Genomic DNA, 27,264 nt, shown 5'->3' with positions numbered 1-27,264 from the left:
ATCCCTCCAGATATTTGAACATAGCTATCATGTCCCCCCTTAACCTTTGCTTCTCCAGACTAAACATCCCCAGCTCCTCCTAGGCCTAGGGCATGGATTCCAGACCTTTTACCATTTTGGTTGCCCTCCTCTGGTCATGTTCCAGCTTGTCAATATCCTTAAATTGCAGTACCCAGAAATGAACACTAGGGCTCTTTCTGCACATGCAGAATAATGTATTTCCAATCCACTATGAAGCTGGATTTTACTGTGCAGAATAGCAAAATTCACTTTCAAACAATTGTGAAAGTGGATTGAATGTGCATTATTCTGCATGTGCAGAAAGGGTCAATATTCCAAGTGAGGTCTGACCAATGCAGAGTTGAGTGGTACTATTACTTCCCCCGATCTAGACACTATACTGAGTATAGTGTACTCTTAATTTGTGCTGCACAGTGCAGTTATAATTGGGAAGGAAATCGACTTTGCATCCACCCCAGACTGCGGTGGTGACCCAGGGTCCTGGGCACTCTTTGGGATTATAGATGGGACGTTTGTCCGAAATCCTCCCGCAGCCTCGTTGGCCAATCACAGCAGACCCAAACATTATTCTTCCCCAAAGAGCGTGCTCTTACCATACGCCCCTCCCCTCCCAGTTCCGTCCCCACCCCCGTTTTGCAGGCGCAGGTCTGGAGGGGGCGTGCCCTCTCTTGGCAAAAAGGACCATGAGTCACATGATCCGATTCTAACGCCGGCTGGAGGCACGTGGAGCAGAGGAGGAAAGTTGCACGGGGTTTTTTTGCTCAGAAGGTGAGGTGAGGGGGGTGTATGTGTGTGTGGTATACGTGGGTATTTAATGCGACAAGAGTATAATTGGTTAAAGGTAGCAAATGTATGAGGATGAATAGAGGCGTCTGTAATATGAATGAATAAACGAAGTGCCGTCTAGTGGCTTCTGACTCACGGCGACCCTATGAACGAACGTCCTCCAAAGCGTCCTATCGTCATTACCCGCCTTGCTCCAGTCTTGCAGACTGAGGGCCGTGGCTTCCTTCATGGGGTCAGCCCATCTCATATTGGATCTTCCCCTTTTCCTGCTGTATTCAACACTGCCTTTCGTTTTTGAGAACAAAACTGGCTCTCCCCTTCTCTTGCAGAAGATTTCCCCCCCCCCCCCCCCGGCAGCATAAAGGTAGGGAGGACTAAAAAGCGTTATTAAAATGTTTAAATTAAATGAGTGTACAGGTGGGAAGAGCAACGTCAACCCCCTGTAACCCTTTTCTTGATCATTAGGTATAACCTACGCAAAGTTGTAAGTGCCCTCAAGCTGCAATTCGACTTATGGTGACCCAGTAGGGTTTTCAAGGCAAGAGATGAGCAGGGGTGTCATTGCCTTCCTCTGCATAACAACCCTGCTGGAGGAAGAATTGGTAGCAGTGTTTTTAAAGAGACTGAAGGCAAGAGGAATTGGGGGTAGATTCTTGAGCAGGACAAACCTCTAAAAATTAATCTGCTGAGAAGATTGGGGAAGAAGAGAAGCCGTAATGGGGTTTAGCAGCTTGGCTCAGTACATTCCTCATTCCCCTTGGTGCAGAAATGGGTGCTGGCAAGATCTGTTTTGCCATACTCTGTATGATGTTTATGAGCTTCATGCATCCAAGGAAATGAGCTCTGGATTCAGGGAAACTTTTACTGGGGAATAAATGTTGTTAGCGTTCTAGGTGCTGCTGGAGTTTTGTTTTTTATTGCTGCCAAGTTACGTCTTTGAAGCAGCTAGGTAATAGAGTATGATGTTATGGAATATAGTACTGATTTTGTGATTCTTTTCTGGTGAGCAGTTGGCAGGGCAGTCTAAAAATGTCTAAGCAGGATCCTGCAGAAACATCTTCCTTGAGCGAAATCAGGGAGCGAATGAAGGAGAAGAAAAATAGTGCCTTAAAGACCACAAAGATAAATGCTTCAATTGCGGCAAAAATACGAACCAAAGCAATAAGTAAGTGGAGGCGTCGTCTAAAAATGACTTGTTTAGATAGAATTTCTGAGGTTTCGGTAGAGACTCTGGATCCTGTACTGGGACATGTTACAGGTAGAGTGTCCAACTTCCACCTAGGAAATTCCTGGAGATTTGGGAGTGGGAGAAACAAAGTCTGAGGAGAAGAAGAAGAAAAGTTTGGATTTATACTCAACCTTTCTCTCCTGTAAGGAGACTCAAGGTGGCTTACAAGCTCCTTTCCCTTCCTCTCCCCACAACAGACACCTTGTGAGGTCGGTGGGGCTGAGAGAGTTCCGAAGAACTGTGACTAGCCCAAGGTCACCCAGCAGGAATGTAGGAGTGCGGAACACATCTGGTTCACCAGATAAGCCTCTGCCACTTAGGTGGAGGAGTGGGGAATCAAACCCAGTTCCTCCAGATTAGAATATACCTGCTCTTAACCACTATGCCACTCTTAACCACTACACTTCAAGAACTGACTCCTTGATTGATGATTTTTCAAGAAAGAGTTTATTTATTTAGTCCCCACTTGCCTTCCCAGTAAGGACCCAAAGTGACTTACAAAAAGTGACACTTTTTTCTCCTGACAACTCTGTGAGGTAGGTTAGGCTGAGAGTATGACTGGGTCAAGGTCCCCCAGCAACTTTCCATGGCAGAGTGGGGATCTGAACGAGGATTTCTCACATCCTTGTCTGTCCCAGCCGCTGAACCATGCTGACTGTCACTTGTGTCTGAGATCTTAAGAGAGCAATTCTTGCATGTTTCTTCATGAGACACAGTGGCTTTACTTGGCTTACTCTGAAGCAGTTTGCAGACTTCACTGAAACCCCTGTAGAGGTAATCTTGTGTGGAGCACAGCAGATAGCTCACGCCAAGTCCAGGGGAAGCAGGCTTTCTGTGCTGTTGGCGGGGCCGACTTCCCCCTTGCTCTGAAATATTTTGAGCGTGGCTGCCCAGTATTTATTGTTTGGGGGGGGGGGGTTAGGGTTGGAAAGTGAGCCTCCTAAAAAATAGATGCAAAAATTCAAGTCTCTGCCTTTTCTTGTTTGCCTAGATAACTCCTCTATAATTAAAATCACCCTAAAGCAGAACAACAAAGCCCTGGCACTGGCCCACAGTGCAGCCAAGAGAGAGGCTCGAGAGCTGACCAAGGAGAAGATGTTGCTGCAAAAAGAAGTGAAGCTGGGGGATTTTGAGAGGGCTTTTCTGCGTCAAAAGCTCTCAGCTGTGGTACTGTATGGGATAGTTTTAATAGCTCTTACAGAAAATGCTTGAGCCATCACAGAGACCTGATTACAAAATACAGAGGGAAATTTTTTGCTGCGTGGGGCATGTGTCTTTATAAGTTCCTCTTACAGGTGATAACAGAGCTTGCTGTTGAAGGTTCCTCCCCCCCTCCATCTTAACAAGCTCTGTTGCTTTCCCCAAATGGTGCAAGGCTGCTGCTTCTTGCTTAGAGTCCCCCCCCCCCACACCCCAAAACCTTTGCAAGGAAGATTATGCACAAGGTATCTACTGCTCAGTGGAGGCGAAGGTCTATTGCGGGAAGATTTCTTGTACCACTGTATGTCCTCAAGCCCTGCATTCACTTCCCATAGAAGACAATCAGTGACTGGGCAATGTATGCAGATGCCTATTCCATACTTTTCCGTAATAGTTCGCCTTTCCATATGGATATTTTGATATGAGAATCTAAAAATTAAATTTCATTAAAAATTAAAGCACGTATGTACGATGCAGAACCCGCAAAAACAAGTGGAGATTGCCTTCCCCTGGACTCAAGCAAAAAGGCAGTCGATGGGCAATGCCTGCCCCAGGGCAAACAAGGCAGTGGGTAATAATGCCAAATCTGCCCTGAAACAAAGACTGTACAGCAAATTCTCTTTAGGGTCCTGGGAAGGTTGTGCCTAATTGGCCCTGGTTAAAGCTTAGTAGCAGAAATTTGCATTCCCTGTCAGTTATCTTAAATAAGATTAAGAGTAACAACTGGATCAGTATATTTTATCAAGTATAGATGGGGTTTTATTACATTAGAAAAGGGGAAAAATAGAAACTTCAGGTATGGGTTACTGTTGAGTCTTACTGATTGTGCTCATACGTTGGATGTATTTGTATTCTGAAACACTCTGCATGATTTTCAAAGGTTAACCTGTTTGTTAAGATGCATCAGAGACATAACAAATATATGGAGGAACTTCAGCAGCTCATGGGCAGCCAGCTACGTGCCCTAGTCAAGCTGAGCAGCCCTGCGGAGGTGAGAGTTACCAGTGTTGTGGGAGATACCTCCCTTTTTCTTTTCCCCCACCCCACATTTAACTGGTACTCCCTTAGCCAACGATGCAATTAATTGTAGCAGCACCGCCCTAGATGCCTACAGCATCTGCCTGAATATCTTATGATCAGTATGTCTGGGATGTTCCCCAGGGTGATTGGAGTTTGTACAGTAAAAGTGTGTGTGCAGAAAGGGTAGCATTTAATTATTCTTTTGGTGATCCAACCAAAAGTGTATCTTTTTTGAAGGAAGGACTAATTTTCTGTCTTCTTAGCTTCAGGAAAACTTTTACCTATTTTCTTGACTGCCAGCATGTCTGCTTTAAGAATGCTTGTGTATTGCAGAGGATTCTGGGAAGCATTACAAAATGCATACATGGGCAGCTCTGGCTCGGGTTGTTGGACTTCATGGTGGTCCCCTTCTGTTGCTCCACAGTGGAACAGAGCATCTTGTGGGGACAAACTGGTGGTGTGGGCCAACTGGTTTTAGAGATGGCCAGCTCCCAGAATTGATGGATGATTTTTCAAGAAGCCTCAGAGCTCCGTGGCCTGAATCCACTTTGAAAACAACAGTTTCAGTGCAAAAGATTTGACTCCTTAAATAGTTGTTGTAGATGCACTGAAGGGAGCTACTGCCCCAGAAGCCCAGTTTTTGCTTCTCACCAGAAACTGTAAAACCTCTGTGCTGTGTTTAAAGAGAAGGAGCTTAAAATGTGCTTGCTTAGTGCATGTGTACACTTTCGTGGCTCATAGCCTAAAGCAGGAACCTCCAATATGTGTGAGCCTGCAAGACCGTCTGGCATCTGACACAGAGCAGTCGATATGGCCACCACAGGGGTGAAAGCCATATGCGCACACACACACATACAGTGGAGGCCCAAGTTAAAGGGATAAGAGGAATTTTTTTGTAAGGAATGAGAGAGAATAAAACCAATAATGTGGAGACAGCTGCCACCAAAACAGTGTTATTCTACTTTGCACAGCCAGTCAGACACCCTACTGACCAGGAACCCATCCCACATTCTAAAAACACTGATGCCCACGGGAACCACACTGGAGACTGTGTCCTAAAGTCATACCCACTCACCCCATTCCTTGTCATAACCTTAGTATAAAAAGTCACTGTATGACATAAGATATTAAGGTGGATCTTGATCACCTCTTCTGTATTATCTCCAACCCCAATCCTAGAGCGATTCCTGTTTATTACTGCCTGATGAGAGGCTCAGCACAACTGAGATGACAGACAGTCAGGCTGATGACAATCGTCCTATTCGGTATGCACAGCAGTATTCTGCATTACAAATTTTTAACTGGCTTATAATGTATGATGCCTGTGACAGTATGCATCCCATGTAATGCTTTTCCTGGCTACTCTTTGCATGCCTAAGACTTTGCAGATATTTGAATTGGAATCCAAGATCCCATCAAATCGATGAGATTTTCCATTTGCTCATTAAGTTCTTGCTGTTGTTTATTTACTTACTTGCCTCATTCATTGCCCTCCTTTTTCACAAAAACTCAAGACAGAGACTTGGAGTCTCTGTATTATGGACGGCATCTGCTGAATCCTTCTGCTTCTCAGCTTTTAAAAAAACAGAAGCTGGAGTCGTGGAAGATGAATGTAATTTCCTGTTGACGTGTGATGGGACTGGGTTCCTTGGTTTGTAATGTGATTGCATATGAGCACATTATCGTGTGTGAATGTAACAGTGCAATCCTAAGAAGTGTTGCATCCTTCCAAGCCCAGTGAAGTCAGGATTGTCCTGCAAATGTTTCAGTTGAAATGGTACATTCTGTTTTGGCAGATGGAGGAGGGACAGGATAAGGATTAAAGAAGATGAGGAGGGTCGCAAAATGAAGATTGAGTTATATGTTCTCTATAAAACTCAGGAATATAGAATCTTGGATGTCATATCTAGTTGAGAAGATTTTGGCACCAGGATAGATCCCACGCCCCCAGACATACCTGAGGGACAAGCTCTTTAGAAAGGTGTTTCAGTAGACAAGGTCACTATAAGACTGTGGCCCTGAGGGAAATTGTTTTTCCCCTCAGATGATACAGCTGGATGTTGTATATTTTCTTGGGTACCAGCTTGAGGCTTGTCTCAAGATTCCCTGTTTCTGTACTGCCCTTTTCTTCTGCACTGGAACTCTTGAAAAGATCATATTCTTTTGTGTTTAATTCCCCCACTTCAGACCTGCACCAAAAGCCATGAGGATTCCATTCTTTCAGGATGATGATAAAGGTGAAAACGATAAAGGTGATCTTGCCTCCACACGCCAGTCAATGCTTTCCTTGCAGCTGCCTGTGTTGGCTGCGGGAGAACCCTTAAAGAGGGCGGCCAGCCCTGCTGTGGAGAAGCCATCTTCCTCTTATCTCACTGAGGAGCCATTGGCAAGCTGTGAAAGGAATGGTCACCCTTCTGGTGAAATGGATGGCGCTGCCTTGGCACTTGACTTAAATGTCACGTTGGGAGGTACGTTAGTTCTTTTGTCATATACTTGTTCTGACTTGGCATGCTCTGTTAACTGGGGAGCTATCTTGTCAATCTGGCTTTGACTGTCCAAAGTATCTGAGGATTTTCTCAACACGTGGTAGCTAAGATGAGATTCTTTCACTGGAGAGGTGAAAGATTTAGCTTCTTACATTCTGCATGAAAAGTAGGAGCTTTGCCAATAAACTGCAGTTATCCATCCCTTTGCTAATAAACTGCAGTTCCCAGCCAAATACTTCAATTATATTTTTATCCTGGCCTTCATCTAAACAGCCAGGGTGACACAGTCTTGCCCCCTGCCCCATTTTCTGCTCAATTAATCCTGAGATTGACTGGCCCAGGGTCATTCAATGAACTTCAAGGCACTGTGATGGTTTGAATCTGGTTTTCTTTGATTCTAGTTGTCCACAACTCTTCTGTTCAGTTACTGATTTCAGTTTTCTGTCACTCTAGGGAATCTCTCAAGTATACCAAAAAGTTCCAGGAGTTGCTCACTCTCCATGCTGAATAAGAACGACAAACTTGGGCAATGCAGTGAGACCACAAAATCACACAGTGACTTGATGGTGGTCCCACTTGGGCACGTGACGCAGAGAAGGAAGCGTACAACAGACTTCTCTGATTCGTTCAGAGAATGTTCTCTGATGGAGCTGTCTGATAACAGGCCACTCGCTGGCTCTGCCCCGCCGAAAGAAATGGAGCGAGCTGAAATGAGTCAGGTGGGCGAGCTTGTAACACCGAAAGCCAGGAACAGAAGCTACAAGATCAAAGCCGGTGAAGCCAAAGTGCTGAAAAAAATGAGCATGGAAATGAAAGGCAGAGGCTCTTCTATCAGCAAGTCAAGAGTGGACTTGGATGACTGCAATGAAGGAGCAGCTCCTAACACAACACAACCTAAAGCACTGGGCCGTAAAACAATGATTGTTTCAGAGTCCACTGAAGGCTCTGCTCAGGTGGATAATCCGGAGAAAATCCAGCCACTAAATACTCATGGCCAGAACGTAGGCCATAATTCCCAATGTTTTGATAAAACAGTCTGTGTAGCTTCTCCATACCATGTGGAGGATTTGCCCTTTGCTGAGAACAGCAACAATATTGGGAATGCCTCCCAGCGTTCTGATAAAGCGGATGCCTGTGAAAAGATCTCTGTGGTAGATCTGGCTCCTTGGGAGGGTAAGAATGGTGTTTGGGAGCCTAAAAATAAAGCACAAGTAGTGGAATTTGATCCATCAAGTTGGCGCCAAACTCCAGACTCGATCTCTTCGTTAAAGAACACGCCGCCTGCCTTCCCAGCTCTGTTAGATGATGCTTTTTCCGATAGTGAATGTAGAAAATGGTTTAAAACAGTCCCAAAAGTTCAGAGGTTCTCAGATATTCAGAACACGATTTTATTGAAAACAAAGAGTAGCTCCTTGGAGAAGACATCCTGGAAGGCGATGAATCAAGTGACTGATTTAAAAAGGAAAAGCTCAAAGCCCAAGGCAGACAGGAAAGCATATAGTGAAAATAATGTGATAGACCGCTCTTTGGATTCACACCATGTGGCTCAAGCTGCTACAGGGCAGAAAACCCCAGCAAGATCTTGTGCTTTGCTGAAAACGTCTGCAGTTAACAACAACAACGCTAACCAAGTGTCTTCAGGCAGACAGAAGACCATGCAAGAAACTCACAAAGAATCCTCTCCCAAGGCAGCTCCTCACCTAAATGGTAAGTAACTAAAGAGGCTGTTGATATAGTCAGGTTTCAGCATGTGGAATGAGATGGGCCATACAGTTCTCCACAAAGCTTGGCTTTCCACTCATGCAATTCAGTTAGCAAGTTAGTAAATACCTTGGGTTCAACTGCTGATCATGGATGCACATTATTGATCCTCAAGAAATCCCTTTGAGCCTGCCTTGTGTTGCTAAAATGAAAGCCAGACTGCAATAAGCATGCAGGTGAAAGTTTGCCCCATTCTTACGCTACTGCAAAATCATGTAGGAGAAATGAATTTCTTTCCTGGCTTCTCCTGTAATGGTTTGAGTGAGAACATGTCACCTTGACATGGAAACACTTAGAAACCTCTCCTTTATGCTAGTGACCATTCTCCACACGAACACCAAGCGCTGATATAAGGCAACGAAAATGCTCCTGATCTCTCTTTTCTGTTTTGTGACCTTGTATGTTGTTCCTAATTTAACTACGGTTTGTAAAGATCAATACAACTGTTGTGGGTCTTCTGGGCAACATTGTCCTCTAAGCCGGGGATATGCCTTCCGCAGTTGCCATCAACCAAAAGAACCGCATTTACTTTCATCTCTGGCATGATGCCTGCATCTTAGGGAGGCTTGTAGCTTATTCATCCAGCAGTGGTTGTTCCAAGGGAGGAACTGCCTGCCAACCCAAAGATCCAATCTGGTGAAACATAAGGCAGATGCCATGCTAGAGAATGAAGCCCAGAAGAGCCACAGGTAGCATGTCAAGGAGGTGCATGTGGCTGTTGAGTCAGAGTATCTCCGTTCTAAGTGCATATCTGTGGGCGGACTAGATGTGCTTTTATGTCAATGTTTTTACATAGAAACTGAAGACAGTATTTTAAAAAATACAGTAGAAGCCAGAGATGTTGTACATAAGCAGCAATCCTTCTGTGCCGAAGTTCCTGGTTTGTGGTTCATTTTCCATATCTGCATGTGCACAGTCGGGAATGGGGTGGGGCAGATAAAGTCTGGGTTTGTTCTTTCTAACATGGCTCTTTCAACACTGGGCTGAATCAAACCTCATTTTCCAAGTGGACTTTCCCTGCCTCCCCACCACTGATCTTCACCAAGTTTCCCTGCCTCCCTGTCACTGATCTCCACCAAGTGCAGCTTGGATCCAGCTCTTTGGCAATTAAATGTAGTATGCAATCAAATGCTAAATGAGACTCTTGGGCTTTTTAAAAAACAAAGCATATTAAGGCTTACATGGAAGTTTCAGTGTTCTAACTCTAGTATTAATTAACTTAATTTGTACCCCACCTTTCTAGCCTTTGGGGATGCAAAACAGATGATTTTGTTCTCTGCGTCTTCATTTTAACTTTACAACCCTGCAAGGTAGGTTTAGGCTGAGTGTGTGTGACTGGCTAAGGATAGCAAGCAAGCTTCCATGGTAGCATGAGGATTTGAACCTGGGTCTCCCAGATCCAGCCTGGCATTCTAAACCCACTGGCGGTCTATTTCCAGAAAACACGATACTGAAAGACTTGACCAATTCTGCTCAGACTCTGTGCCATTCTACCCTTCTGGAAGAGCCTGGAACCCGACGAGGTGGAAGAGCAAAAAAGTCAGTTAACTATCAGGAACCCAAGCTCAACAGGTTAGTCTTTAATGCTGAACCCTTTTTTGATGGCAGAGATGGACGGTGCAGTTGTTTCTTTATATCCCCATTCAAACATCTTTGAGGTGTCTTACAAAATGAAAATACAAAATGAAAAATACAAAATGGAAACCAGCAGCAAGGGATGCAAAGTGGTAGATAAAGCTATTTAAAAAGGTAAAGGTCATTATGTGTACTAGTCAGAAAATAGAACCATCTGTACCTGGAGCTCATATCTGGAACAGGCTGACTCTAAAACTTTAATTGACCCTATTGTTGGCTGACGGCACCAGTTTTATTTGGATTGATTCTGCTTAATGCTCACCTTCCCGTTGTTGTCTACAAACACCAGTTCAGGGTGTCTGTCTTTCCTGACATGGCTGAACAGGAAATACAAAGAATGGAGTCTTCCCTCATATTCCAGTCTCTCCACAACTTTACTGAGAGATGTTAGACAGCAGACATGAGAGAATTTTGCTGCATCTCATGCCCATTGTCAAAACAATTGTCCTCCCAACATCACCTTCTTGAATCAGTTCACCTGATTTGGTCAGAACCACAGGCACATAAGACCCCCAATACCCAGCCAGTCCAGAAAGCTTCCAGTTCATGAATGGAATTTGATGCAAAGCATTTTTTCCTGTATTTCTGTGCCCAAACCATATGCTCTTTGCTGTGTTCTGGAAGTACCAATTTAATGCCTTCTTTCTATGCTGCAGAAAACTACGGCGGGGAGATCCAATTGCAAATTCTGACATCTTCAATTGCCCCGTCTATAAAACCAGAAAGAAGAAAAAGACTGACTCTGAAGCCATTTCAAAGGAATCAAGCTCAGATCCAGTTCCATGATCACTTAGGAAAGAATGGTGGTAGTAGTGATTTGTGTATGTGTGTAACTTGTGGATTACCATTTTCATTATAATGGGAAGGGGGAATATACTTAATAAAAGCATATCAGTCTTTTTAAAAAAATCTGTAATTTTTAAAAAGTTTGTTTAAGGTAGGAAAAAAGGAGTTGAACTGTGTTTACCATGTTGGTTGTGGTGGGTTTTCCGGGCTGTGTGGCCGTGGTCTGGTAGATCTTGTTCCTAACGTTTCGCCTGCATCTGTGGCTGGCATCTTCAGAGGTGTATCACAGAGGGAAGTCTGTTACACAGAGTGTCCAGTGAAAGCCTTCTACAATACATTGTGTTTACCATGCTTGCTATTTTGAAAGAGATTAACAGTGAAAAAATTGTTTTTGCTTTTCATAAAGAGGCATTTCCAGCTACCATTCAGGTCTCAATTATTATCTATTATTACCATACTTGGCAGCAGTCGATTTTATTATAAGCAGAACATAGAGATATAGAAGGCAGAGCCAAGAACAATTTAAGCCCCAGTGAACTGATGGATATGGGAAAGCTGATGTAGTGGCAGGCTCTAGTCTTCCAGGTAGTGTGTGATCCTGCGGCAGCGGAGCTGTGTGACAGTGTGTCACCCCCTCCACCAGGATAAGTGCCTCGGGGAGGGCAAATGCACTGGTGCAAGGGCACGCTGATCCCTCAAGCCTTTTTGGCCCACCCCTTTTGGATGGGGCTCTTAGCCCCCTTTCCAGCAGCTTGGTTTTTAGGGTTTCACAAGACTATTTTTCAGCTATCCGTTAAAATAGGTTGCTGTGTTGAAAGTTACTGCTGAATGGGTCGAGGGATGGCTGGTTTCCTATCCCAACTACGTGATCTATGCGGGCCAGTCATAACCTCCAAAATTAACCTCACTTACAGTGCTGTTAGAAGAAAAATGGAAGTAGAGAAGACTGCAGATGTTAATTTAAGCACCTAAGAAGGGCAGGACATAACTTGTAAATTAAATTATATAGAATGAGCCCCAGGATCTTCAGTCACAGTCCTAAAGGGGAAGCGAAAGATTTTGGGGAAACCATGGTTTTATTTCCTTATGTCTGAAAATTACAAGGGCCAAGAATTGCTGATATCCATGGTGGGGCAAAGAAGGTACAATGTGGACAATCTGTTGTCAGTATATTCAGCTTAGAGGGATTACAAAAATATCACGGGGTTAAGGTTACATTAAACGTTTCGTGCAAAATAAACTCAAAAATGTTTTTTTATTTATGTTCGGGTTTTTATTTATGTTCAGGTATCAACAAACCCACCTATTTTTCTTTGATGAACCTCTGTCAAAAGGAGAATTCAAGTCAATGGCAACTCCCAGTGCAAAGGAGGGCTATAATGTCTTGTTACAAATTTCAAAAATATATATCAGGAGAAAAAAAATTAAAATCATTATAATTTAGTGGGAAATATGTGTGTTTAAACTAAAAGTTTAAAATTCCCCTCTGCTTCATATGTGAATTTATTTCAGGACAACTTCCACAGATTGGAACTTACTTCCACATGATTACTCAGAATAATATGAGAAGCGGGTGAGAATCTAAAAACAGGCATTCATTCAGGAAATGTTACATTATTTGGTCTATATACTGACCAAATGAACTGTGGCAAACTCAGAAATTCCGGTTTTCAGTTAATGCTTTATGATCTGGAGAAATGTGACTAGTTTAGCAAGCCAATTTTGCTAGGAAACCAGTTTGTAAAATAGAGCTGTCAAATCCACTGCTTGCTTTCATTTTTGTACGGTACAGTACAGGAAATTAGCTGGGCAAATAAATATGTTTTTAAAAATAATTAAACAAACCATTTAAGGAGGTTATTGCTCTGGATGACCATGTGAAAATCCACCTTTTTTCTCTGTAATTTTAAAACTGTTCTTGGCATCTGGCACAATGCAAGTAAGTAAACGTGAAAGGGGAGCAGCTGCGAGACCTAGAACGAAACAAAGTCACAATCGGAACCAATGCTAAAGTTCTCATACGAATTGCATGATTCTTTACAGTCCTGAAGACATATGAAATACAAATAGTCAAACACCGCAGGCCTAGTTCTTGCTCCTGCAGATCTACCTGGTCTTGTAAATACACTGTGCCTTGATTTAACATTCCAGCTTTGAATATAATTTAAAACAACTGACTGATCAGGGCATCAAATATTAAACCAGCTGGTCTTTAAACCCACAAAATCAGGCTACTGACAGACAAGGTAAGGGGTTTTCAAATACCTGAGGAACTCCTCAGATGTATGTTAAACAATATCTGTTTGAATTAAATTAGCCTGAAGGACTGAATCTGCTCTAGGAACAGCTGAGGAACATTTGAAAGACTGAGATGGGAGGGGGAGCCTGCTCAAGCCTCAGAGATCTTAGAAGAGGAGATCTCCAAATCATTATTCTCCCCCACATCTGCCCAAGATCCTCCTGAGTCTCTATATTGCTTTGCATGTTACATTATACACATCATGATTTGCAGCAAGAAAACTGCATAAATAGAAATAGTCAAATGTAGAAGACCATGAGCAAAATTTGGCCAGCAAAAACTTATCATCCCACCCCACCAGTCCTGATCTAGGATATCTTCACTGGCCCCCTTACAGCCAGGTACCTAGTTGCTTTCTATCAAACTGAGGCCCACTCAGCACGGGCCAAAAGCAGCGCCTCTGGAACAGTAAAGACATTGTTCCAGGGGAGTGTTTTGCACGGCTGCTGCCTCTGGAATGAGGCAGCACCATGCTTTCCCCCTCCAACCAGCGGGGAAACTGTTTCTGAAACTTGCTCAATGAGCAAGTCTTTTCAGAAACAGCATTTTGCACCTGGTGCCGAGCAAACGGCACCGGGTTGGAGGTGCTTCTTTTAGGTGCCTGTTTTGTTTGTCAACTTCCCTTCCCCTGTGGAGCTCTGCAGGAACTGTCCTCCGACCCCTGAAGCGTTGTCATGGCCACAGGGGCGTGTTCCTTCGTCCCTGCATAACTCCACAGGGGAAGGGAAGTTGACAAACAAAATGGAGGCGCCTCCGCAGGCCACTCCAGGGCTGCCTGCACGAAAGAGTACAAATGGCCCCTGGGCTCCACTGGTGTTATTTATACTGGTGTGCCACTGCTTCACAGGCCCGTGTGGAGTGCACCTGAGAGGTGGACAAAGGACTAATTCTATTCTCCACGTAGCACAAGCATCCAACCCACGAACGTTAAGTCCCTTATTCATACAACTCTGCTGTAAAATTATACAGTGTTTGAATAAGTCATCTTTTTTCAAGCTTTGCCATCATTGAACCACACTTACCTGCAGGCGCAAGGGATTTCAGTGCTTCTAAAAGATGAGGGCTTGAAAATGTGACCAAGCATCTAAATGGTTCCTTGTCATTCAAGATGCCCAATTCTGGTTTACTTTTGAATACTGTCTCAAGCTGAAAGCCAAAGCAATTATTTACTGTGATATATGCTTCATATTTAATCATTATTAAAGCTAGAAATCTAAGAGGATTCTTTATTATCTGATAATAAAGACAAGGTTATATGTTAGATCAGCGGTTTCCAAGTTGGAGGCTTGGAATCCCTAAAGGACGTAGAGTTATTGAAAGTCTACAAATCGATATGCATTCCAAATATTGGTCTGTCTGCATTATGCATTTTATTTATTTAATTTTTAATGTATTTCCATTATGTATTGTCATTACGTATTTTCTTAATCAACATATATCAATAGTACAACTACCATCTTGTGGGGACATCGACAAGAGTTTTTTTGTTTTGTTTGTTTAAACCAGACCATTTTTTGGATTGCCGAAGGCTTTCACGGCCGGATTCAACTGGTTGTGGTGGGTTTTCCAGGCTGTGTGGCCATGGTCTGGCAGATCTTGTTCCTAACGTTTCGCCAGCATCTGTGGCTGGCATTTTCAGAGGTGTATCACAGAGGAACAAGATCTACCAGACTATGGCCACACAGCCTGGAAAACCCACCACAACCAGTCCATTTTTTGTCTGGCTGTTCCGCCAAATGGCTATGGATGATATACACTAGCTATCCTCTCATCCCCATTTTATCCTCACAGCTACCTTGAGAAGGAGGTTAGAGTGACCATGTGTGACTGGTACTAGGTTATTCAGGATGCTTCAAGGCAGAATGTGGGTCTCCCAGATGTTAGTCAACACCATACTATGGTAAATAATGAAAATCAGATCCAAGCGAGTAGCTATGTTAATCTGTAGCAGCAGAACAAAATATATGTAAAGTACCGGTAGCACCTTAAAGACCCAATAAAATTTTGCAGAGTTTAAGCTCTCCTAACTCCAACAAGACTTTTATTCTGGTCTAAAGGAAAAGATGACCCAGACGTTTCCCTCTCTCTAAGTTCAGAGTCAGCTTTAGTTGTATTTAATACTTTGATGTACAGCGTATGTGTGGTAAGGATGCAGGGCCAGCAACATTTGGCATTCTTTTCTTCTATGCTATCTTTAGTGTTAAGAATAAGCTGGGTACATCACTTCAATGTGGCATCGTAAACATGGCATCGTAAAAATAGCTGATTAGAATATGTTTCTCCAACTTGTGTTTTAAGTTCATTTCCATAGTACATATATTTTATTTGTACCCTCGATGCCTCATTTACTGGCAACATTAATCATGTTAAACACAAATCTAACAAACTGCAAAGGAAAAAAAAAGTCAGGAGTGCCCCCACATGGCAGACAGTACTAGATGCATAACATGCTCAATCTTTCATTCACACCATTAAAAAAATACAGCTTTCTGTGGTAATTTTGCATTTCATAGATGATGTAACAAAGTATAAATTCTGATGCATCCACGTGGTATTATTGGCTGCAGTGACAACTGCATTAAATGTGCAGGAATGATATCAACCTCAGAATCGCTTGGGGAAGCCTTGCCAAGTCGCCCACTATGGCAAGAGACTTCCTGGCAATCTCCCTGTTGCCCGCTGGCACCTCAGAGACCAGACTGGAAAAAATTGGGGATGTTGGTTTAACTCTAATTTTCTTGGCAAATCCTAGAGCAGTGGTGGCGAACCTATGGCACGGGTGCCAGAGGTGGCACTCGGAGCACTCTCTGTGGGCACGCACGCACAGAGTTTGTCGTGGGGGGGCCTTGCTTCTGAGTAAAACCTCCTAGGATTGTGATTCACCCGTTCAAAGCGTTGCAGTTGCTTCAAAGCAAAGCCACCGACTACCACCAAGTTTACTCCCGAGTAATGCATGCCTCTGAGCCAACCGTTTTCCCTTAACTAGAACCTCAGTATTCAGGTTAAATTGCCGTGTTGGCACTTTGCAATAAATAAGTGGGTTTTGGGTTGCAGTTTGGGCACTCGGTCTCAAAAAGGTTCGCCATCACTGTCCTAGAGCATCTCTGCACAGCCCATCATCACTTCTGTTTGGGAACCAGAATGCTTGTACCTGCGCTCCAAATTTTTGTGGGGATCCAAGTGGCAAGAAAACCCAAACGATGTGTACTACATAAATGTGAAAACCAAAGAATCGCGTGGTACACTGGCTGGCCAACAATAACAAAAATGACTCTTATTCAAATTTCTAAAGTATACAGTCATTCAAATCGTATACATATCTGTCTTGTTACAGAAACATAATGAACCACTTATAAGTCAGTCTTCAAAGTTCATTAATAGTCCCATAGGTAATCTTCATATAGATCAATCTTGACCAGAACTAGCAAGCAATCATCCAAACTCATATATTTAAATAACAGACTTCACTTAAGTCCTCCAATGAAGTTGTATGAATAGTTATAAGAAACGGAGTCCCTGTGACGACATCCACAGGCTGAAAGTGGGGAATCTCCATAGTGACAAGAATCCACAAGGAACGCCTTCACGTATAAGCGTTTTCGAACAATATCTTCATCAGAACAAGTTTTTTCAATTTTATAATATTGCCATATTGAAGTTTATCTAGAAATGTAATGAAACAATTTTTATGACCACCATATTATTGTACAATGGAAACCCTTCCTTGTGTTTTTTGGAGGCAGACAAAGGGGTTGCCATAGTGATCCAAGATCCATGACTATATGTCAGAAGTGAAACAAGTAAATGATACCAATTTTTATTCAAAATTAACTCAAGATCCGACAGCACACATAGCAGCAGTCATTAAAATAACAGTTCAAAAAGCCCTTATGGCAGGCTGGATTATAGATAAAATAGCCAAATATCTTATCAATTTACATCCGAGAATACCTGTTTTTTATACTTTACCCAGAATACACAAGGAAGTGTTTCCACCCCCTGGACGACCAATTGTTTCAGGTTCAATACGAGAACCATTGGCAAAATTTGTAGATCACTTTTTACAACCTGGGATAGCATAGATCTGATCAATAAATTAGAAGGGCAGGAGGGCCCAGTGGGAAGCGTTTTGGTGACGCTGGATGTAACTTCGCTGTACACCAACATTCCTCATGAGGTGAGATTAATCATATACAATCTCCTTCGTTCACACCCATCTGAGCACCTACCAACACATTTTTTGGTAAATTTACTAGAAATAGTATTGGAGAAGAGTTCCTTCCGCTTTAATGACAAATTTTATTCCAGAATTAAAGGGTTAAGTATGGGCTCAAGCCTCGCTCTGAGCGCGACCAACTTATTTATGTGCAATTTCAAAAATAATTTCATCTACAATTCCACTAAGAACTCATTTTATGATGGTATGATCATGTACAAAAGCTATATAGACGATCTGTTATTTATTTTTAGACCGGAATTTGAATTTGACAAATTCCTTCAATGGATTAATTCATTACATGCTTCAATACAGTTTTCAGGTAAAGCTGATTGCTGCAGCGTGAATTACTTAGACACAATTATGATTAATGAACAGAGGAAAATCCAGTTCCGTTAATTCCATAAACCTACAGACAGGAATAATGCTTTGCATTTCCGCTCCTTTTATCCACGTTGTTTACCTTTCAGCCAACTTGTACACGCTAAAAGAAATTCCTCTTCTCAGGAGTCCTTTATGGCAGAAGAGGAAGAAATTACACATAAATATGCCGATAGGGGGTATCCCAAAACAGTGTTAATGACAGCATGGCAAAAAGTGACACGTATGAAAAGACATTACAGAAGAAAGTCAAAACACAACAGAAACAACTAGTATGGGCATTAGATTTTACTAACAAGGCAACAGCCATTTAACAGGTAATACATAAATACTGGCATTTACTGGGATGTTCCCATTCACCCAAAATAGGATTTAGGCGTTCAGCCAATATTAAACAATTAATTAGGGCTGATGTAAAAGTAAAAACTTGCATTAAATCTATATTGGTTGGACATTATAAATGTGGAAGATGTTCACAATGCCATTCGTCTTTAAATATCAAAACTATAGAGGATCCTAAATCTGGTTTCAAATGGCATCTATCAGACTTCACAAATTGTAATAAAGCCAATTGTGTCTATATCATTTTTTGCCCATGTAAAAAAATATATTGGGAAAACTTCCAGACCAGTCAAAATTAGAATTTCTGAGCATAAATCCAATATCTGGAACAAAAGGGAGGAGGCTCCTTTGGTCTCACACTTCATTCAAGCTAAACACACAGAACAAGATATGAACTTTGCAGTACCTCAAAAATATCACAACATTCAGTCCACTGACCAACAAAAAAACATTTTGCAGGAAGAAAATAGGTTCATTTTCTGTTTCCACAGTCACATTTTTGGATTGAACAAAAAGTTAGACTTCAGCTGTCACCTTTAATTAGATCATTCACGATCCTGAGTCATCCAATCTCCTACCTGTAAATGATTAAGAGCTCTGTTAAAGTTACTACGTTGCCTCCAGCTGCAGAAAATTTCTTACAGCCATTGAAGCAGGTTAAGAAAATGAGTAGACAACCGTGAGTAGAAATACTGAGATGTTGATATTGTGAATATGTATTGTATTATGTACAATAATATGATGGTCATAAAAATTGTTTCATTACATTTCTAGATAAACTTAAATATGGCAATATTATAAAATTGAAAAAACTTGTTCTGATGAAGATATTGTTGGAAAACACTTATATGCGAAGGCGTTCCTTGTGGATTCTTTTGTGGATTCAAGTCACTACGGAGATTCCCCACTTTCAGCCCGTGGATGTCGTCACAGGGACTCCGTTTCTTATAACTATTCATACAACTTCATTGGAGGACTTAAGTGAAGTCTGTTATTTAAATATATGAGTTTGGACTATTGCTTGCTAGTTCTGGTCAAGATTGATCTATATGAAGATTGCCAATGGGACTATTCATTAACTTTGAAGACTGACTAATAAGTGGTTCATTATGTTTCTGAAATAAGACAGATATGTATACGATTTGAATGACTGTATACTTGAGACAACTGTAGAAATTTGAATAAGAGTCATTTTTGTTATTGTTGGCCAGCCAGCGATTCTTTGAGATCCAAGTGGCACCAGAAATTTTTTTGAATTCCAAGGGCATGATTTAACAGCTCAATGGAATGAATTTCACCATTCTATATACTGAAAAATTACCTGCGTGGAAAATGGGAAACATTTATTGTATGTGTAGAATATTAAAAGGGAACCAAAGCAACAGTGAAAGCATGTTTGGATTTCATCCCAAAAATGAAATGATTTTTCCCCAAGGAGTATCACTACACAGGAATTGTGCACAAACAGCAACCCAGCATTCTTTTATTAAGGAACTAGGAAGGATGCACTGCAGGTTGGTTTCAGAAAACTGAAAGGAATCCAATGTCTGGTTCAACAGCTCATGTATAGATGTTCATATCTGCTATATGTGCATCGCTCTAACATGGATGGCTCAAAACTAGCCTGACCTTGGAAATTAAGCAAGGTTGGTCCTGGCTAGTAACTGGATAGGAGACCTTCAAGAAAGTCCAGAGTTGCTACAGAGAGGCAAGCAATGGCACACCACCTTTGTTCCTCTCTTGCCTTGAAAACCCTATGGGGTCACCATAAGTTAACTGTGACAGCACTTTCTACCACACCCCATACATGCATTATGTAATTGAAATCTTTGTATTCTACCTTTTGACTTCTTGGAAGCAAACACGTTCATGTAATTGTTACCTTGTATTGCGCATGCTGTAGTTTTGGCAGGGGACCATTTCCAAAGTCCTCCTCATTAATTTTCCAAATGGTTTCCTTTTTCTTTTTATCTTCTTGAATAATCCTTGGATCCACTAGAAGGCACAGAACTATTTAAACCATCATGCAGACCAGTAAATTATATTTACGTAGTAATAGGCATTAATGGCCACAGAATTAGGAATACATGCTTAAAGTTGTTGATGCCATTGGACTTAGGAGTGTAAACCTCTGTATTGGATTACTGCCCAAAGGATTTATAATCCAGTTACTGTGGAACAGTCTTATTAAAATGAAAGACTTGCCCCAGAGAAAGCTGCGAGCTTTCAGCTGTGAACTGGAAATTCTGTCAATCAAGCGCAATTGAGTGCTGCTGGGAGGTATACAGTCTGATATAGATGGCCGGGGATCAATGTGGTCAGCCTATCTTTAGCATTGGCCAGAGATGCAAATCTCAGGATTTAAAGATGTTTGGGTTTAAAACTCTGCATAGCAAGATAATATAGATACCGTTTTCCAAAATGCTGTTCCTTTCCTGGAGAGGTCGTGGGTTAAAAGTTTCAACCTTCTGGGGAAGAGGAAAAAGAGAGTGAAATAAGACCAGGTCTCCGGTTTAATTTTTTTATAACAGACTGTAAGAGGCAATATCAAGACTTCATTAAGTATTTTTAAAGATATATCCTGAAGCATTTCCTCTATCAGAGCAATCAGAAGTTTGCAATGGCCAGTGTTGATGGAGGAACAAGTCTGAGTTACATACAAATCTATCCGTGCCAACGTGTCATCTAGAAGAGGAAAGTGAATGTTTAAAATTGCTGTCTTGTTGGTTCAGGAAGATGAATTTTTGTAATGGCAGCACTAAACTGTAAAAATCAAATTTGCAATTCAGTTCTGGTATGAGAATTAAGGGAAGTCCCTGAAAAGCAATGGGGTAAAGGGCCTAACCCACCCGCTCAGTCTAGCACTGTACATTTCTTTGCTTCCTTGGAAGGAGACAATTTTGCCACCTGCCTGGTCTAAAAAAGAACCTGGCCTAAACAATGAAAACCTAAGATTTGGCTTCAAATATAATATAGAAGTACTTCACCTGGTTACACCGCTTCAAGACAATATCTTTAAGGGAGTCTAAACAACGGCTTTTGAGGTCCATTTCCTGGATGTCACTGTAACTGGTAGCAGCCAACAGGGCCTTCAAATGAAAATGAAGCCAGCTGTCATCACGCATTACTACTCTTCAACTGATTATTATCATAGCTGGTAAGAACTGATGCTAGGCCTTAACTGAGCTTGAACCATTGCTTTATTTCCTTTTAGAAAGTACTTAATACATTAAAGAACGCTTAAATTCTCAGCTCACAAGATTGCATAGGTAAATAATTTTTCAAGATAACCAGACATTAATTTCTACCACACTCCTCTCTTTTCACTAATATATAGAAATTGCTTTCAAAATGGAATTCACAGATCTTCAGGAGGCAAAGTATGCTTACCTGAAAAAGCAGAGTTCTGCAACTTCTAAATATGGAGTGGCAAATAAAGACATAAGGAGTCTGTGAATGGTAAACGACGTAGGTTGGCTTGTACTGGTTTGGTTTATTAAATTGTAACCCCCATGCAACTCGAATCCACATTGAGTTGTCTTCATATTTCTTAAAGGTGATAGTGACCTGAATTAAGACAAAATAGTTAAAAAGAGACAAAATTTATATAGGTATATATAGGCAAGTACCTAAATCAGGGCACACACCAAAATAAAGGCTGAACAGAGGGGGACATATACTTTATAACAAAGGAAAGCCTTGCATCCAGTAGGGGAACGTCTACCTGGACTAAAAGGTTTTTAAATGAATCAGGTTTATTAAAACCCACTAGAGGTAAAATCCCCCCAAACCCTGGAACATTTGAAAGTATATGCCAGTGTTTTGTGAAAATCTGTTTAAGGTATGTTGTTAGGGGAATGAATTGTAAGGAACAAAAAGTGTGATTACTTTTCTATTTTGATTTTTTAAAGTAAAATTGTATGTGAAACCTCATGTATTTTAATTCTAGGTGGTCTAAATAGCCTGTCTGGGTAGCCATGTTATAACAATTATGGAACCTGCCCGCTTAGAAAAAAAGGAAAGTCAGCACACTACAAAACATTGTACTATGACATATCTGATCCAGTTTCCTAACAGAACGATCTGGTATCTATTTTTTCCACTTGGTAAATCCCTGCCTCATCAAGCAACATAAAGCAACTCACAAATGAATATTGCTGCAGGCAAATTGTTTTATTTTTAGATTATTTAGTTGAATAATGACAGTTGTTTTAAAGAATTTTAAACATTCTTGTATTTCAGATTGGGACTTACATTTCTCAGAAGTAACCGAAGGCTGGTTTTAAATTTGTTTTTGAAATCTACCCAGTCAAAAATGACATTTTCGTCACCTGACCAAAAAAAAAAAGAATTAAAAACTCGGATAACGCAAAAATTCAAACACCAACATGTGCTCTCCATCCTTGATTCCAGCTTTGATCACTGCAGTGAGTCTTAGCAAAGTTCCAGCATTAATAATCTGAGGTTTTAGAGACATCTCACTAACCTATTAACTGAAGAACCAAAGTCTGCAAAACAAGGAACAGCCAAAGGATTTTGTCTTTTCCACCAAGCTGTGTAAAATAGTCATCGTAATGGGCTCTAGTGAGCTTTTGGAAGCATAAGACAAAATAAGCCTACAGAATACGAGAATACAAGGAATGCTATATGAGACGTGTGTGTTAGTATAATGGGAAGAATCCCACAATTGATTGGCAGAAGATGTTGATGATCTTCCCAGATCTGCCCCCAGCCATTTCCAATTCTGGAAATGTTTATTCCTGGAGAGGTGGAGTAATAGCATACGGGTCAGGAGGATGCAGTGTGGAGAGGGCAAAATTGCTCCCTACTGCTTCTCATATGAGCAGGTGAAAGAAGGGAGCACTTTCACCTCCTTCTTGATTGCAGCTCGTTATCAGCATGGCTATAAATCCATGTGGCTCCTGCAATCTCAGGAATACACTTTTCCCAGAAAGGACTCCTGAGGAAAAGGTGATATCTGGAAAGACCATCCCTCCAGTTATTTATGGACTACAGCTCCCATCATCCCCTGGCAGAATGAGCAATTAGCCATGCTGGCAGGGGATGATGAGAACTGTAGTCCATAAACATCTGGAGGGCCAGAGTTGACACCCCATAGCAGATTAAGACATGAGAAGTCTGAATAGGTTATTAGAATCAGAGTGATGAAGTGTTTCCCACAAAATAGCATATGTTACAGACAAAAAGGAAACATGTGACACCTTGCAAAGAACTGAAGTATCGAGACAGTGGCAGCCGGCTCTGCTGGAATAATTAAAACACCTTTTAATCTTTTCTAGCTATAAGGGCATAGTCAGTTTTTAAAGACAACTGTGAATACTTACCTTCTTCTCTAGTCATCTTGTAAACAGTCCAATTTTTTTTGTCTCTATGTGCGTAATTATCTGAGGAAAAATATCTGACAATAAGTAGCACTGAAACTAACTCAGGGCTTATTTACACAGTCAAGACATTCAGGCTGTTACAAGATAATGACCACATAATACAGGATGTTCCATTGTTCAGGAGTACGTGAACTCCCAGCAGTGTAAGCAGAGCATTCATTAACAGCCCTTTCACAAGGTCCATTCTGAATGGCAGAAATATGATTATATACACAAGTACCAGTGGCTTGAGACTGTTCTAATGCACTCAAACCTTCTGTGTCAGACAAATAAACTTGCATTTAATTAGCATGCTGTATAATATACAAATTATGAAAACTCTTAATAAATAGTAGAGGGTCAGGTTTGTAAAGGAATCTTTCTCTTTGTGTGTGTGTGAAGTGCCATCAAGTCACAGATGACTGATGACAACCCCGTGGACTTTTCAAGTTAAGAGACTAACAGAGGTGGTTTGCCACTACCTTGCTCTGCATAGCAACCCTGGGCTGTCTTGGTGGTCTTCCATCCAAATTCTAACCAGGGGCTAACCCAGTTTATCTTCTGAAATCAGGCTAGCCTGGGCCACCCGTGTCAGGGCCTCTCTCTTTTTACTCAATATAAATTTAACTCAGGCAACATTTATACAATGTTCTCTTTAAGTATTAAACCTTATTTTTATAACAACTACTTGGTTTTAGGATTGTTCACATGCTGCATACAATACCCTAACTATGGTTTACTTCCTTTTTGCCCAAACATACATAGTTGGACCGAGCACCACTGTGCTGTTATATCAACCTCTTGAGAGATGGAAGAGATCCACTACAGCATATTACCGGTACTTAAAAAATGAGACTAATCTTATTTCTAACATATGAAATTATGCAGGAAGCAAAATACCAGAAACCTGAATCTCTCCAAGAAGTTCCAACTGTTAATTTAAACATTACAAAGTCTTCTCAGAATTAGCTAGATCATTGTTTAAAAAATGAAAACTAGCATCTTACTTACAAATGATGTCTAGATTCGCAGCATGCTTGATGGTTGCACCGTTTTCCTTAAAGGCAATTTGAACAGCTTATGAAGTCTTATTCAGGTTTTAAACAATGTCCACGTTCAATTTAAACACTGTTTCTTCATTAAAATGAGGATTTTGAGGTTAGGGTGATACTGTGTGATACTGACATGACCTGCAAGCCCGTGAGCCTAAAGTCACTGATTACAGACAGGGCAGTAATTTGCACTTTCAAGACTAACAACTTCTTATTGTCAACATGGACACAAGTCTGTGAACGTCCACCTGGATTGCCTAGGGCTAGGCCAAGGTGGTAGTATCTTGGTTGCTAGGTAACCCCACTGAGTTGATCATTATCTCACAAGATCATAGGTTCATAGATTTGGAAGGGACCTCCAGGGTCACCTGTTACACAAAGCAGGAAATTCACAACTACCTTCTCTCCCACATCCTCAGTGATCTCTGCTCTATGCGCATAAGATGGCAAAAAACCTCCAGGATCCAACTTCCAAAAAAACTCCAATCTGGCCTGGAGGAAATTTTCTTACTGACCCCAAAGTGGCATTTGGCATACAAGAAAGGACTACAAGAGCCAAGCATTGACACAGCCCTTCCTGCTCTCCTTCTCTCGATCTGCCTACGTTTACAGAATCAGCATTTCTGTCAAACGGCCATCTAGCCTCTGATTCCAAACCTCCAAAGATGTTCTCACCTCCCAAGAAAGCCTGTTTCACTGAGGAACCATTCTAATGGTCAGGAAGTTTTTCTAATGTTTAGCCGAAAACTCTTTTAGTGTAACTGGTTGTGATGGGTTTTCTGGGCTGTGTGGCCGTGGTCTGGTAGATCTTGTTCCTAACGTTTTGCCTGCAGGTGAAACGTTATAAATAAGATCTACCAGACCACGGCCACACAGCCCGGAAAACCCACCACAACCAGTTGAATCTGGCCATGAAAGCCTTTGACAATCTTCTGATGTAATTTCAACCCAGTGGTTCTGGTCAGACCTTCTGGAGCAAGGGGCAACAAAAAACAACTCTGCACAGTCCTTCAAGATATCAGTGAGCATTGTAATTTTTTGGGAAATTTTAACCTGTTTTTCTGCAAGTCCAGATATGTAGAAACATTCCCTCCTCTGAACAAAAGATCATTATGTGAACATTTTATCTGCAGTTTTGGCCATGCCCAGAATTAAATGCAATGATCAATGTTTTCAAAGCGAACCAGTACATTTTTTGCAATGTTCTCAGAAAACCAGACAGCTAATCTCTTTCATGTAACATTTTAAAAGTTTTGTTCTCACCTTACAAAGTTGAACTACTTCTTGGGACAAATTCTCCTTCATCTGATGTAAATTTATAGACTTAAGCTGACTTTCAGTGAGAAACCCCCACGTAGTCAACATTTCTCCTATTTCTGATCGTGGGATTCGTAATACAGTTCTCCTGATGTATTCAGCTACTATTTCATCCATAACGAAGGCAAGGGATCTTCTGCTACTTTTTATATGCAGAAACCCCAGTTTACTACAGCAGTGAAACAGATAAGTTTAATGTTAGGCAAAGAACTGAAATTAAAAAGCAAAGATTGCAATGTCATTATATAAGCATTCCACTCAGATTTGGAAAAGCGTACAATTTGGGGACCCACAAGCAGTTATCAGAGAGCAAGAGCATGTATAAAAAAGAGCAATTGCAGTTATCACAGATCACCCTAGAAACAGAGGACATTGTTCAAAAGTCAGAGGACGTTGCAAATGTTTACTAACTTATGAATGTTACATTTTTTCTTTATACTATATCTTTATGATATTACAAGCTAAAGATAATCCAACTGGCAGTAGATTCTGATCAGAAAAAAGTGACAACTACTTTCAGAATGCACGGTCACCCAAGATTAGGTGATGACCACTAACTTTTTAGGAAAGACTGAACAAGTGAACAGCTAAATGGAATTTTCATGGGCAGAGGCAGCACCTTCTAAACACCAGATCTTGGGATCAAATAAAAGGTTCTAGCTCATGGCTTCTTTGCAAGCTTCCCGGGAACATTCCCCTCTTTGTTTTGCTTATGGAGCTCTGCAAAAGCGCCATGAATATTGATCAAGCTATAAAATTTACTTACAGCCAAATGCCGTTCCCTACAGTTAGGCATACACAAAAGTTCTTCAAGTTTCAGACCTCTGTCCCTAGAAAATCAAGTACCTTTACTGAAAGACGACATGATCTGGAACATACACGTAACAGCATGCAAATAAACATGCAAAACACTGCTTCCCTTTCACATCTCGCAACCACTTTCTAAGATAAAAATGTTATTATGAGCGCTTGCACGACTATGCATAATCAATGACTGCTTCTTTTGCAGTTGGCACAGAAATGTCAGTTTGTGCTTTTTCCATTTCATTGCCACTTCACCCCACTGATTACAATGGAGATTACTGACGAGTCGAAGGTCCCCGAGTTGTTACCCGGAGCAATCCCGCGCACCTCAAGGGTCCCTCCTCGTCAGCCCGTTTCTAACTCACCTCAGCGGAAAGAACCCGGTTATGCCACCATTTATCCTCCGCTTTGTTCCGGCAGAAGGCTTCTCTCGAAACACTTCGGGCCGCGCGCCAACCGTCTCGAGCGCCCAATGACTTCCTCCGCTTCGAACCAACCAATCGACGCCGGCGGCGGCTCCAACCGACCAATTGCGGCAATCGTAGA

The 27,264-nt window shown here is 41.5% G+C and overlaps 2 protein-coding genes across 9 annotated transcripts; one reads left to right on the top strand and one right to left on the bottom strand.

Annotated features, from left to right (window-relative positions):
• The first annotated feature begins 669 nt into the window (after window positions 1-669).
• On the top strand, window positions 670-12,181 carry SGO2 (shugoshin 2). Its single transcript, XM_048515529.1, has 9 exons — window positions 670-789; window positions 1,818-1,972; window positions 3,027-3,202; window positions 4,116-4,226; window positions 5,435-5,520; window positions 6,443-6,723; window positions 7,195-8,448; window positions 9,942-10,074; window positions 10,794-12,181. The coding sequence occupies exons 2-9, from the start codon at window positions 1,837-1,839 to the stop codon at window positions 10,921-10,923; spliced, it is 2,307 nt and encodes a 768-aa protein (XP_048371486.1). The 5' UTR covers window positions 670-789; window positions 1,818-1,836; the 3' UTR covers window positions 10,924-12,181.
• On the bottom strand, window positions 10,184-27,240 carry CENPN (centromere protein N). 8 transcript variants are annotated; one of them, XM_048515531.1, is made up of 12 exons: window positions 27,084-27,240; window positions 25,861-26,083; window positions 24,557-24,602; window positions 23,507-23,566; window positions 22,416-22,492; window positions 21,552-21,728; window positions 21,149-21,250; window positions 20,572-20,629; window positions 20,044-20,156; window positions 14,245-14,368; window positions 12,769-12,896; window positions 10,184-10,847 (listed from the first exon to the last, which is right to left on the bottom strand). In XM_048515531.1, the coding sequence occupies exons 2-11, from the start codon at window positions 26,029-26,031 to the stop codon at window positions 12,781-12,783; spliced, it is 1,044 nt and encodes a 347-aa protein (XP_048371488.1). In that variant the 5' UTR covers window positions 26,032-26,083; window positions 27,084-27,240; the 3' UTR covers window positions 10,184-10,847; window positions 12,769-12,780. The 8 variants fall into 8 exon arrangements, 6 of the variants coding, with proteins under 6 accessions (XP_048371488.1, XP_048371490.1, XP_048371491.1 ...); XM_048515533.1 differs by lacking the exon at window positions 10,184-10,847 and adding an exon at window positions 11,000-11,278; XM_048515534.1 differs by lacking the exon at window positions 10,184-10,847 and adding an exon at window positions 26,681-26,744 and having other exon boundaries at window positions 12,174-12,896; window positions 27,084-27,196.
• Window positions 27,241-27,264: the final 24 nt, after the last annotated feature.

This window comes from Sphaerodactylus townsendi, linkage group LG14 (genome assembly GCF_021028975.2).
Source record: "Sphaerodactylus townsendi isolate TG3544 linkage group LG14, MPM_Stown_v2.3, whole genome shotgun sequence".
Classification (NCBI taxonomy): Eukaryota; Metazoa; Chordata; class Lepidosauria; order Squamata; family Sphaerodactylidae; genus Sphaerodactylus; species Sphaerodactylus townsendi.
The sequence above is the reverse complement of the archived record's forward strand: the minus strand, read 5'-3'. Positions and strand labels throughout refer to the sequence as shown.

Excerpts from the sequence above, each read along its gene's own strand:
- CENPN (XM_048515531.1), bottom strand. The coding sequence starts at position 26,031 with ATGGATGAAATAGTAGCTGAATACATCAGGAGAACTGTATTACGAATC. Across the intron at positions 23,567-24,556 it reads TGCGAATCTAGACATCATTT|ATAATTACGCACATAGAGAC; the intron begins GTAAGTAAGATG and ends ATTTTTCCTCAG. Across the intron at positions 22,493-23,506 it reads CAAGATGACTAGAGAAGAAG|GTGACGAAAATGTCATTTTT; the intron begins GTAAGTATTCAC and ends TTTTTTGGTCAG.
- SGO2 (XM_048515529.1), top strand. The coding sequence starts at position 1,837 with ATGTCTAAGCAGGATCCTGCAGAAACATCTTCCTTGAGCGAAATCAGG. Across the intron at positions 4,227-5,434 it reads AGCTGAGCAGCCCTGCGGAG|AGCGATTCCTGTTTATTACT; the intron begins GTGAGAGTTACC and ends CCCCAATCCTAG. Across the intron at positions 8,449-9,941 it reads GGCAGCTCCTCACCTAAATG|AAAACACGATACTGAAAGAC; the intron begins GTAAGTAACTAA and ends GTCTATTTCCAG.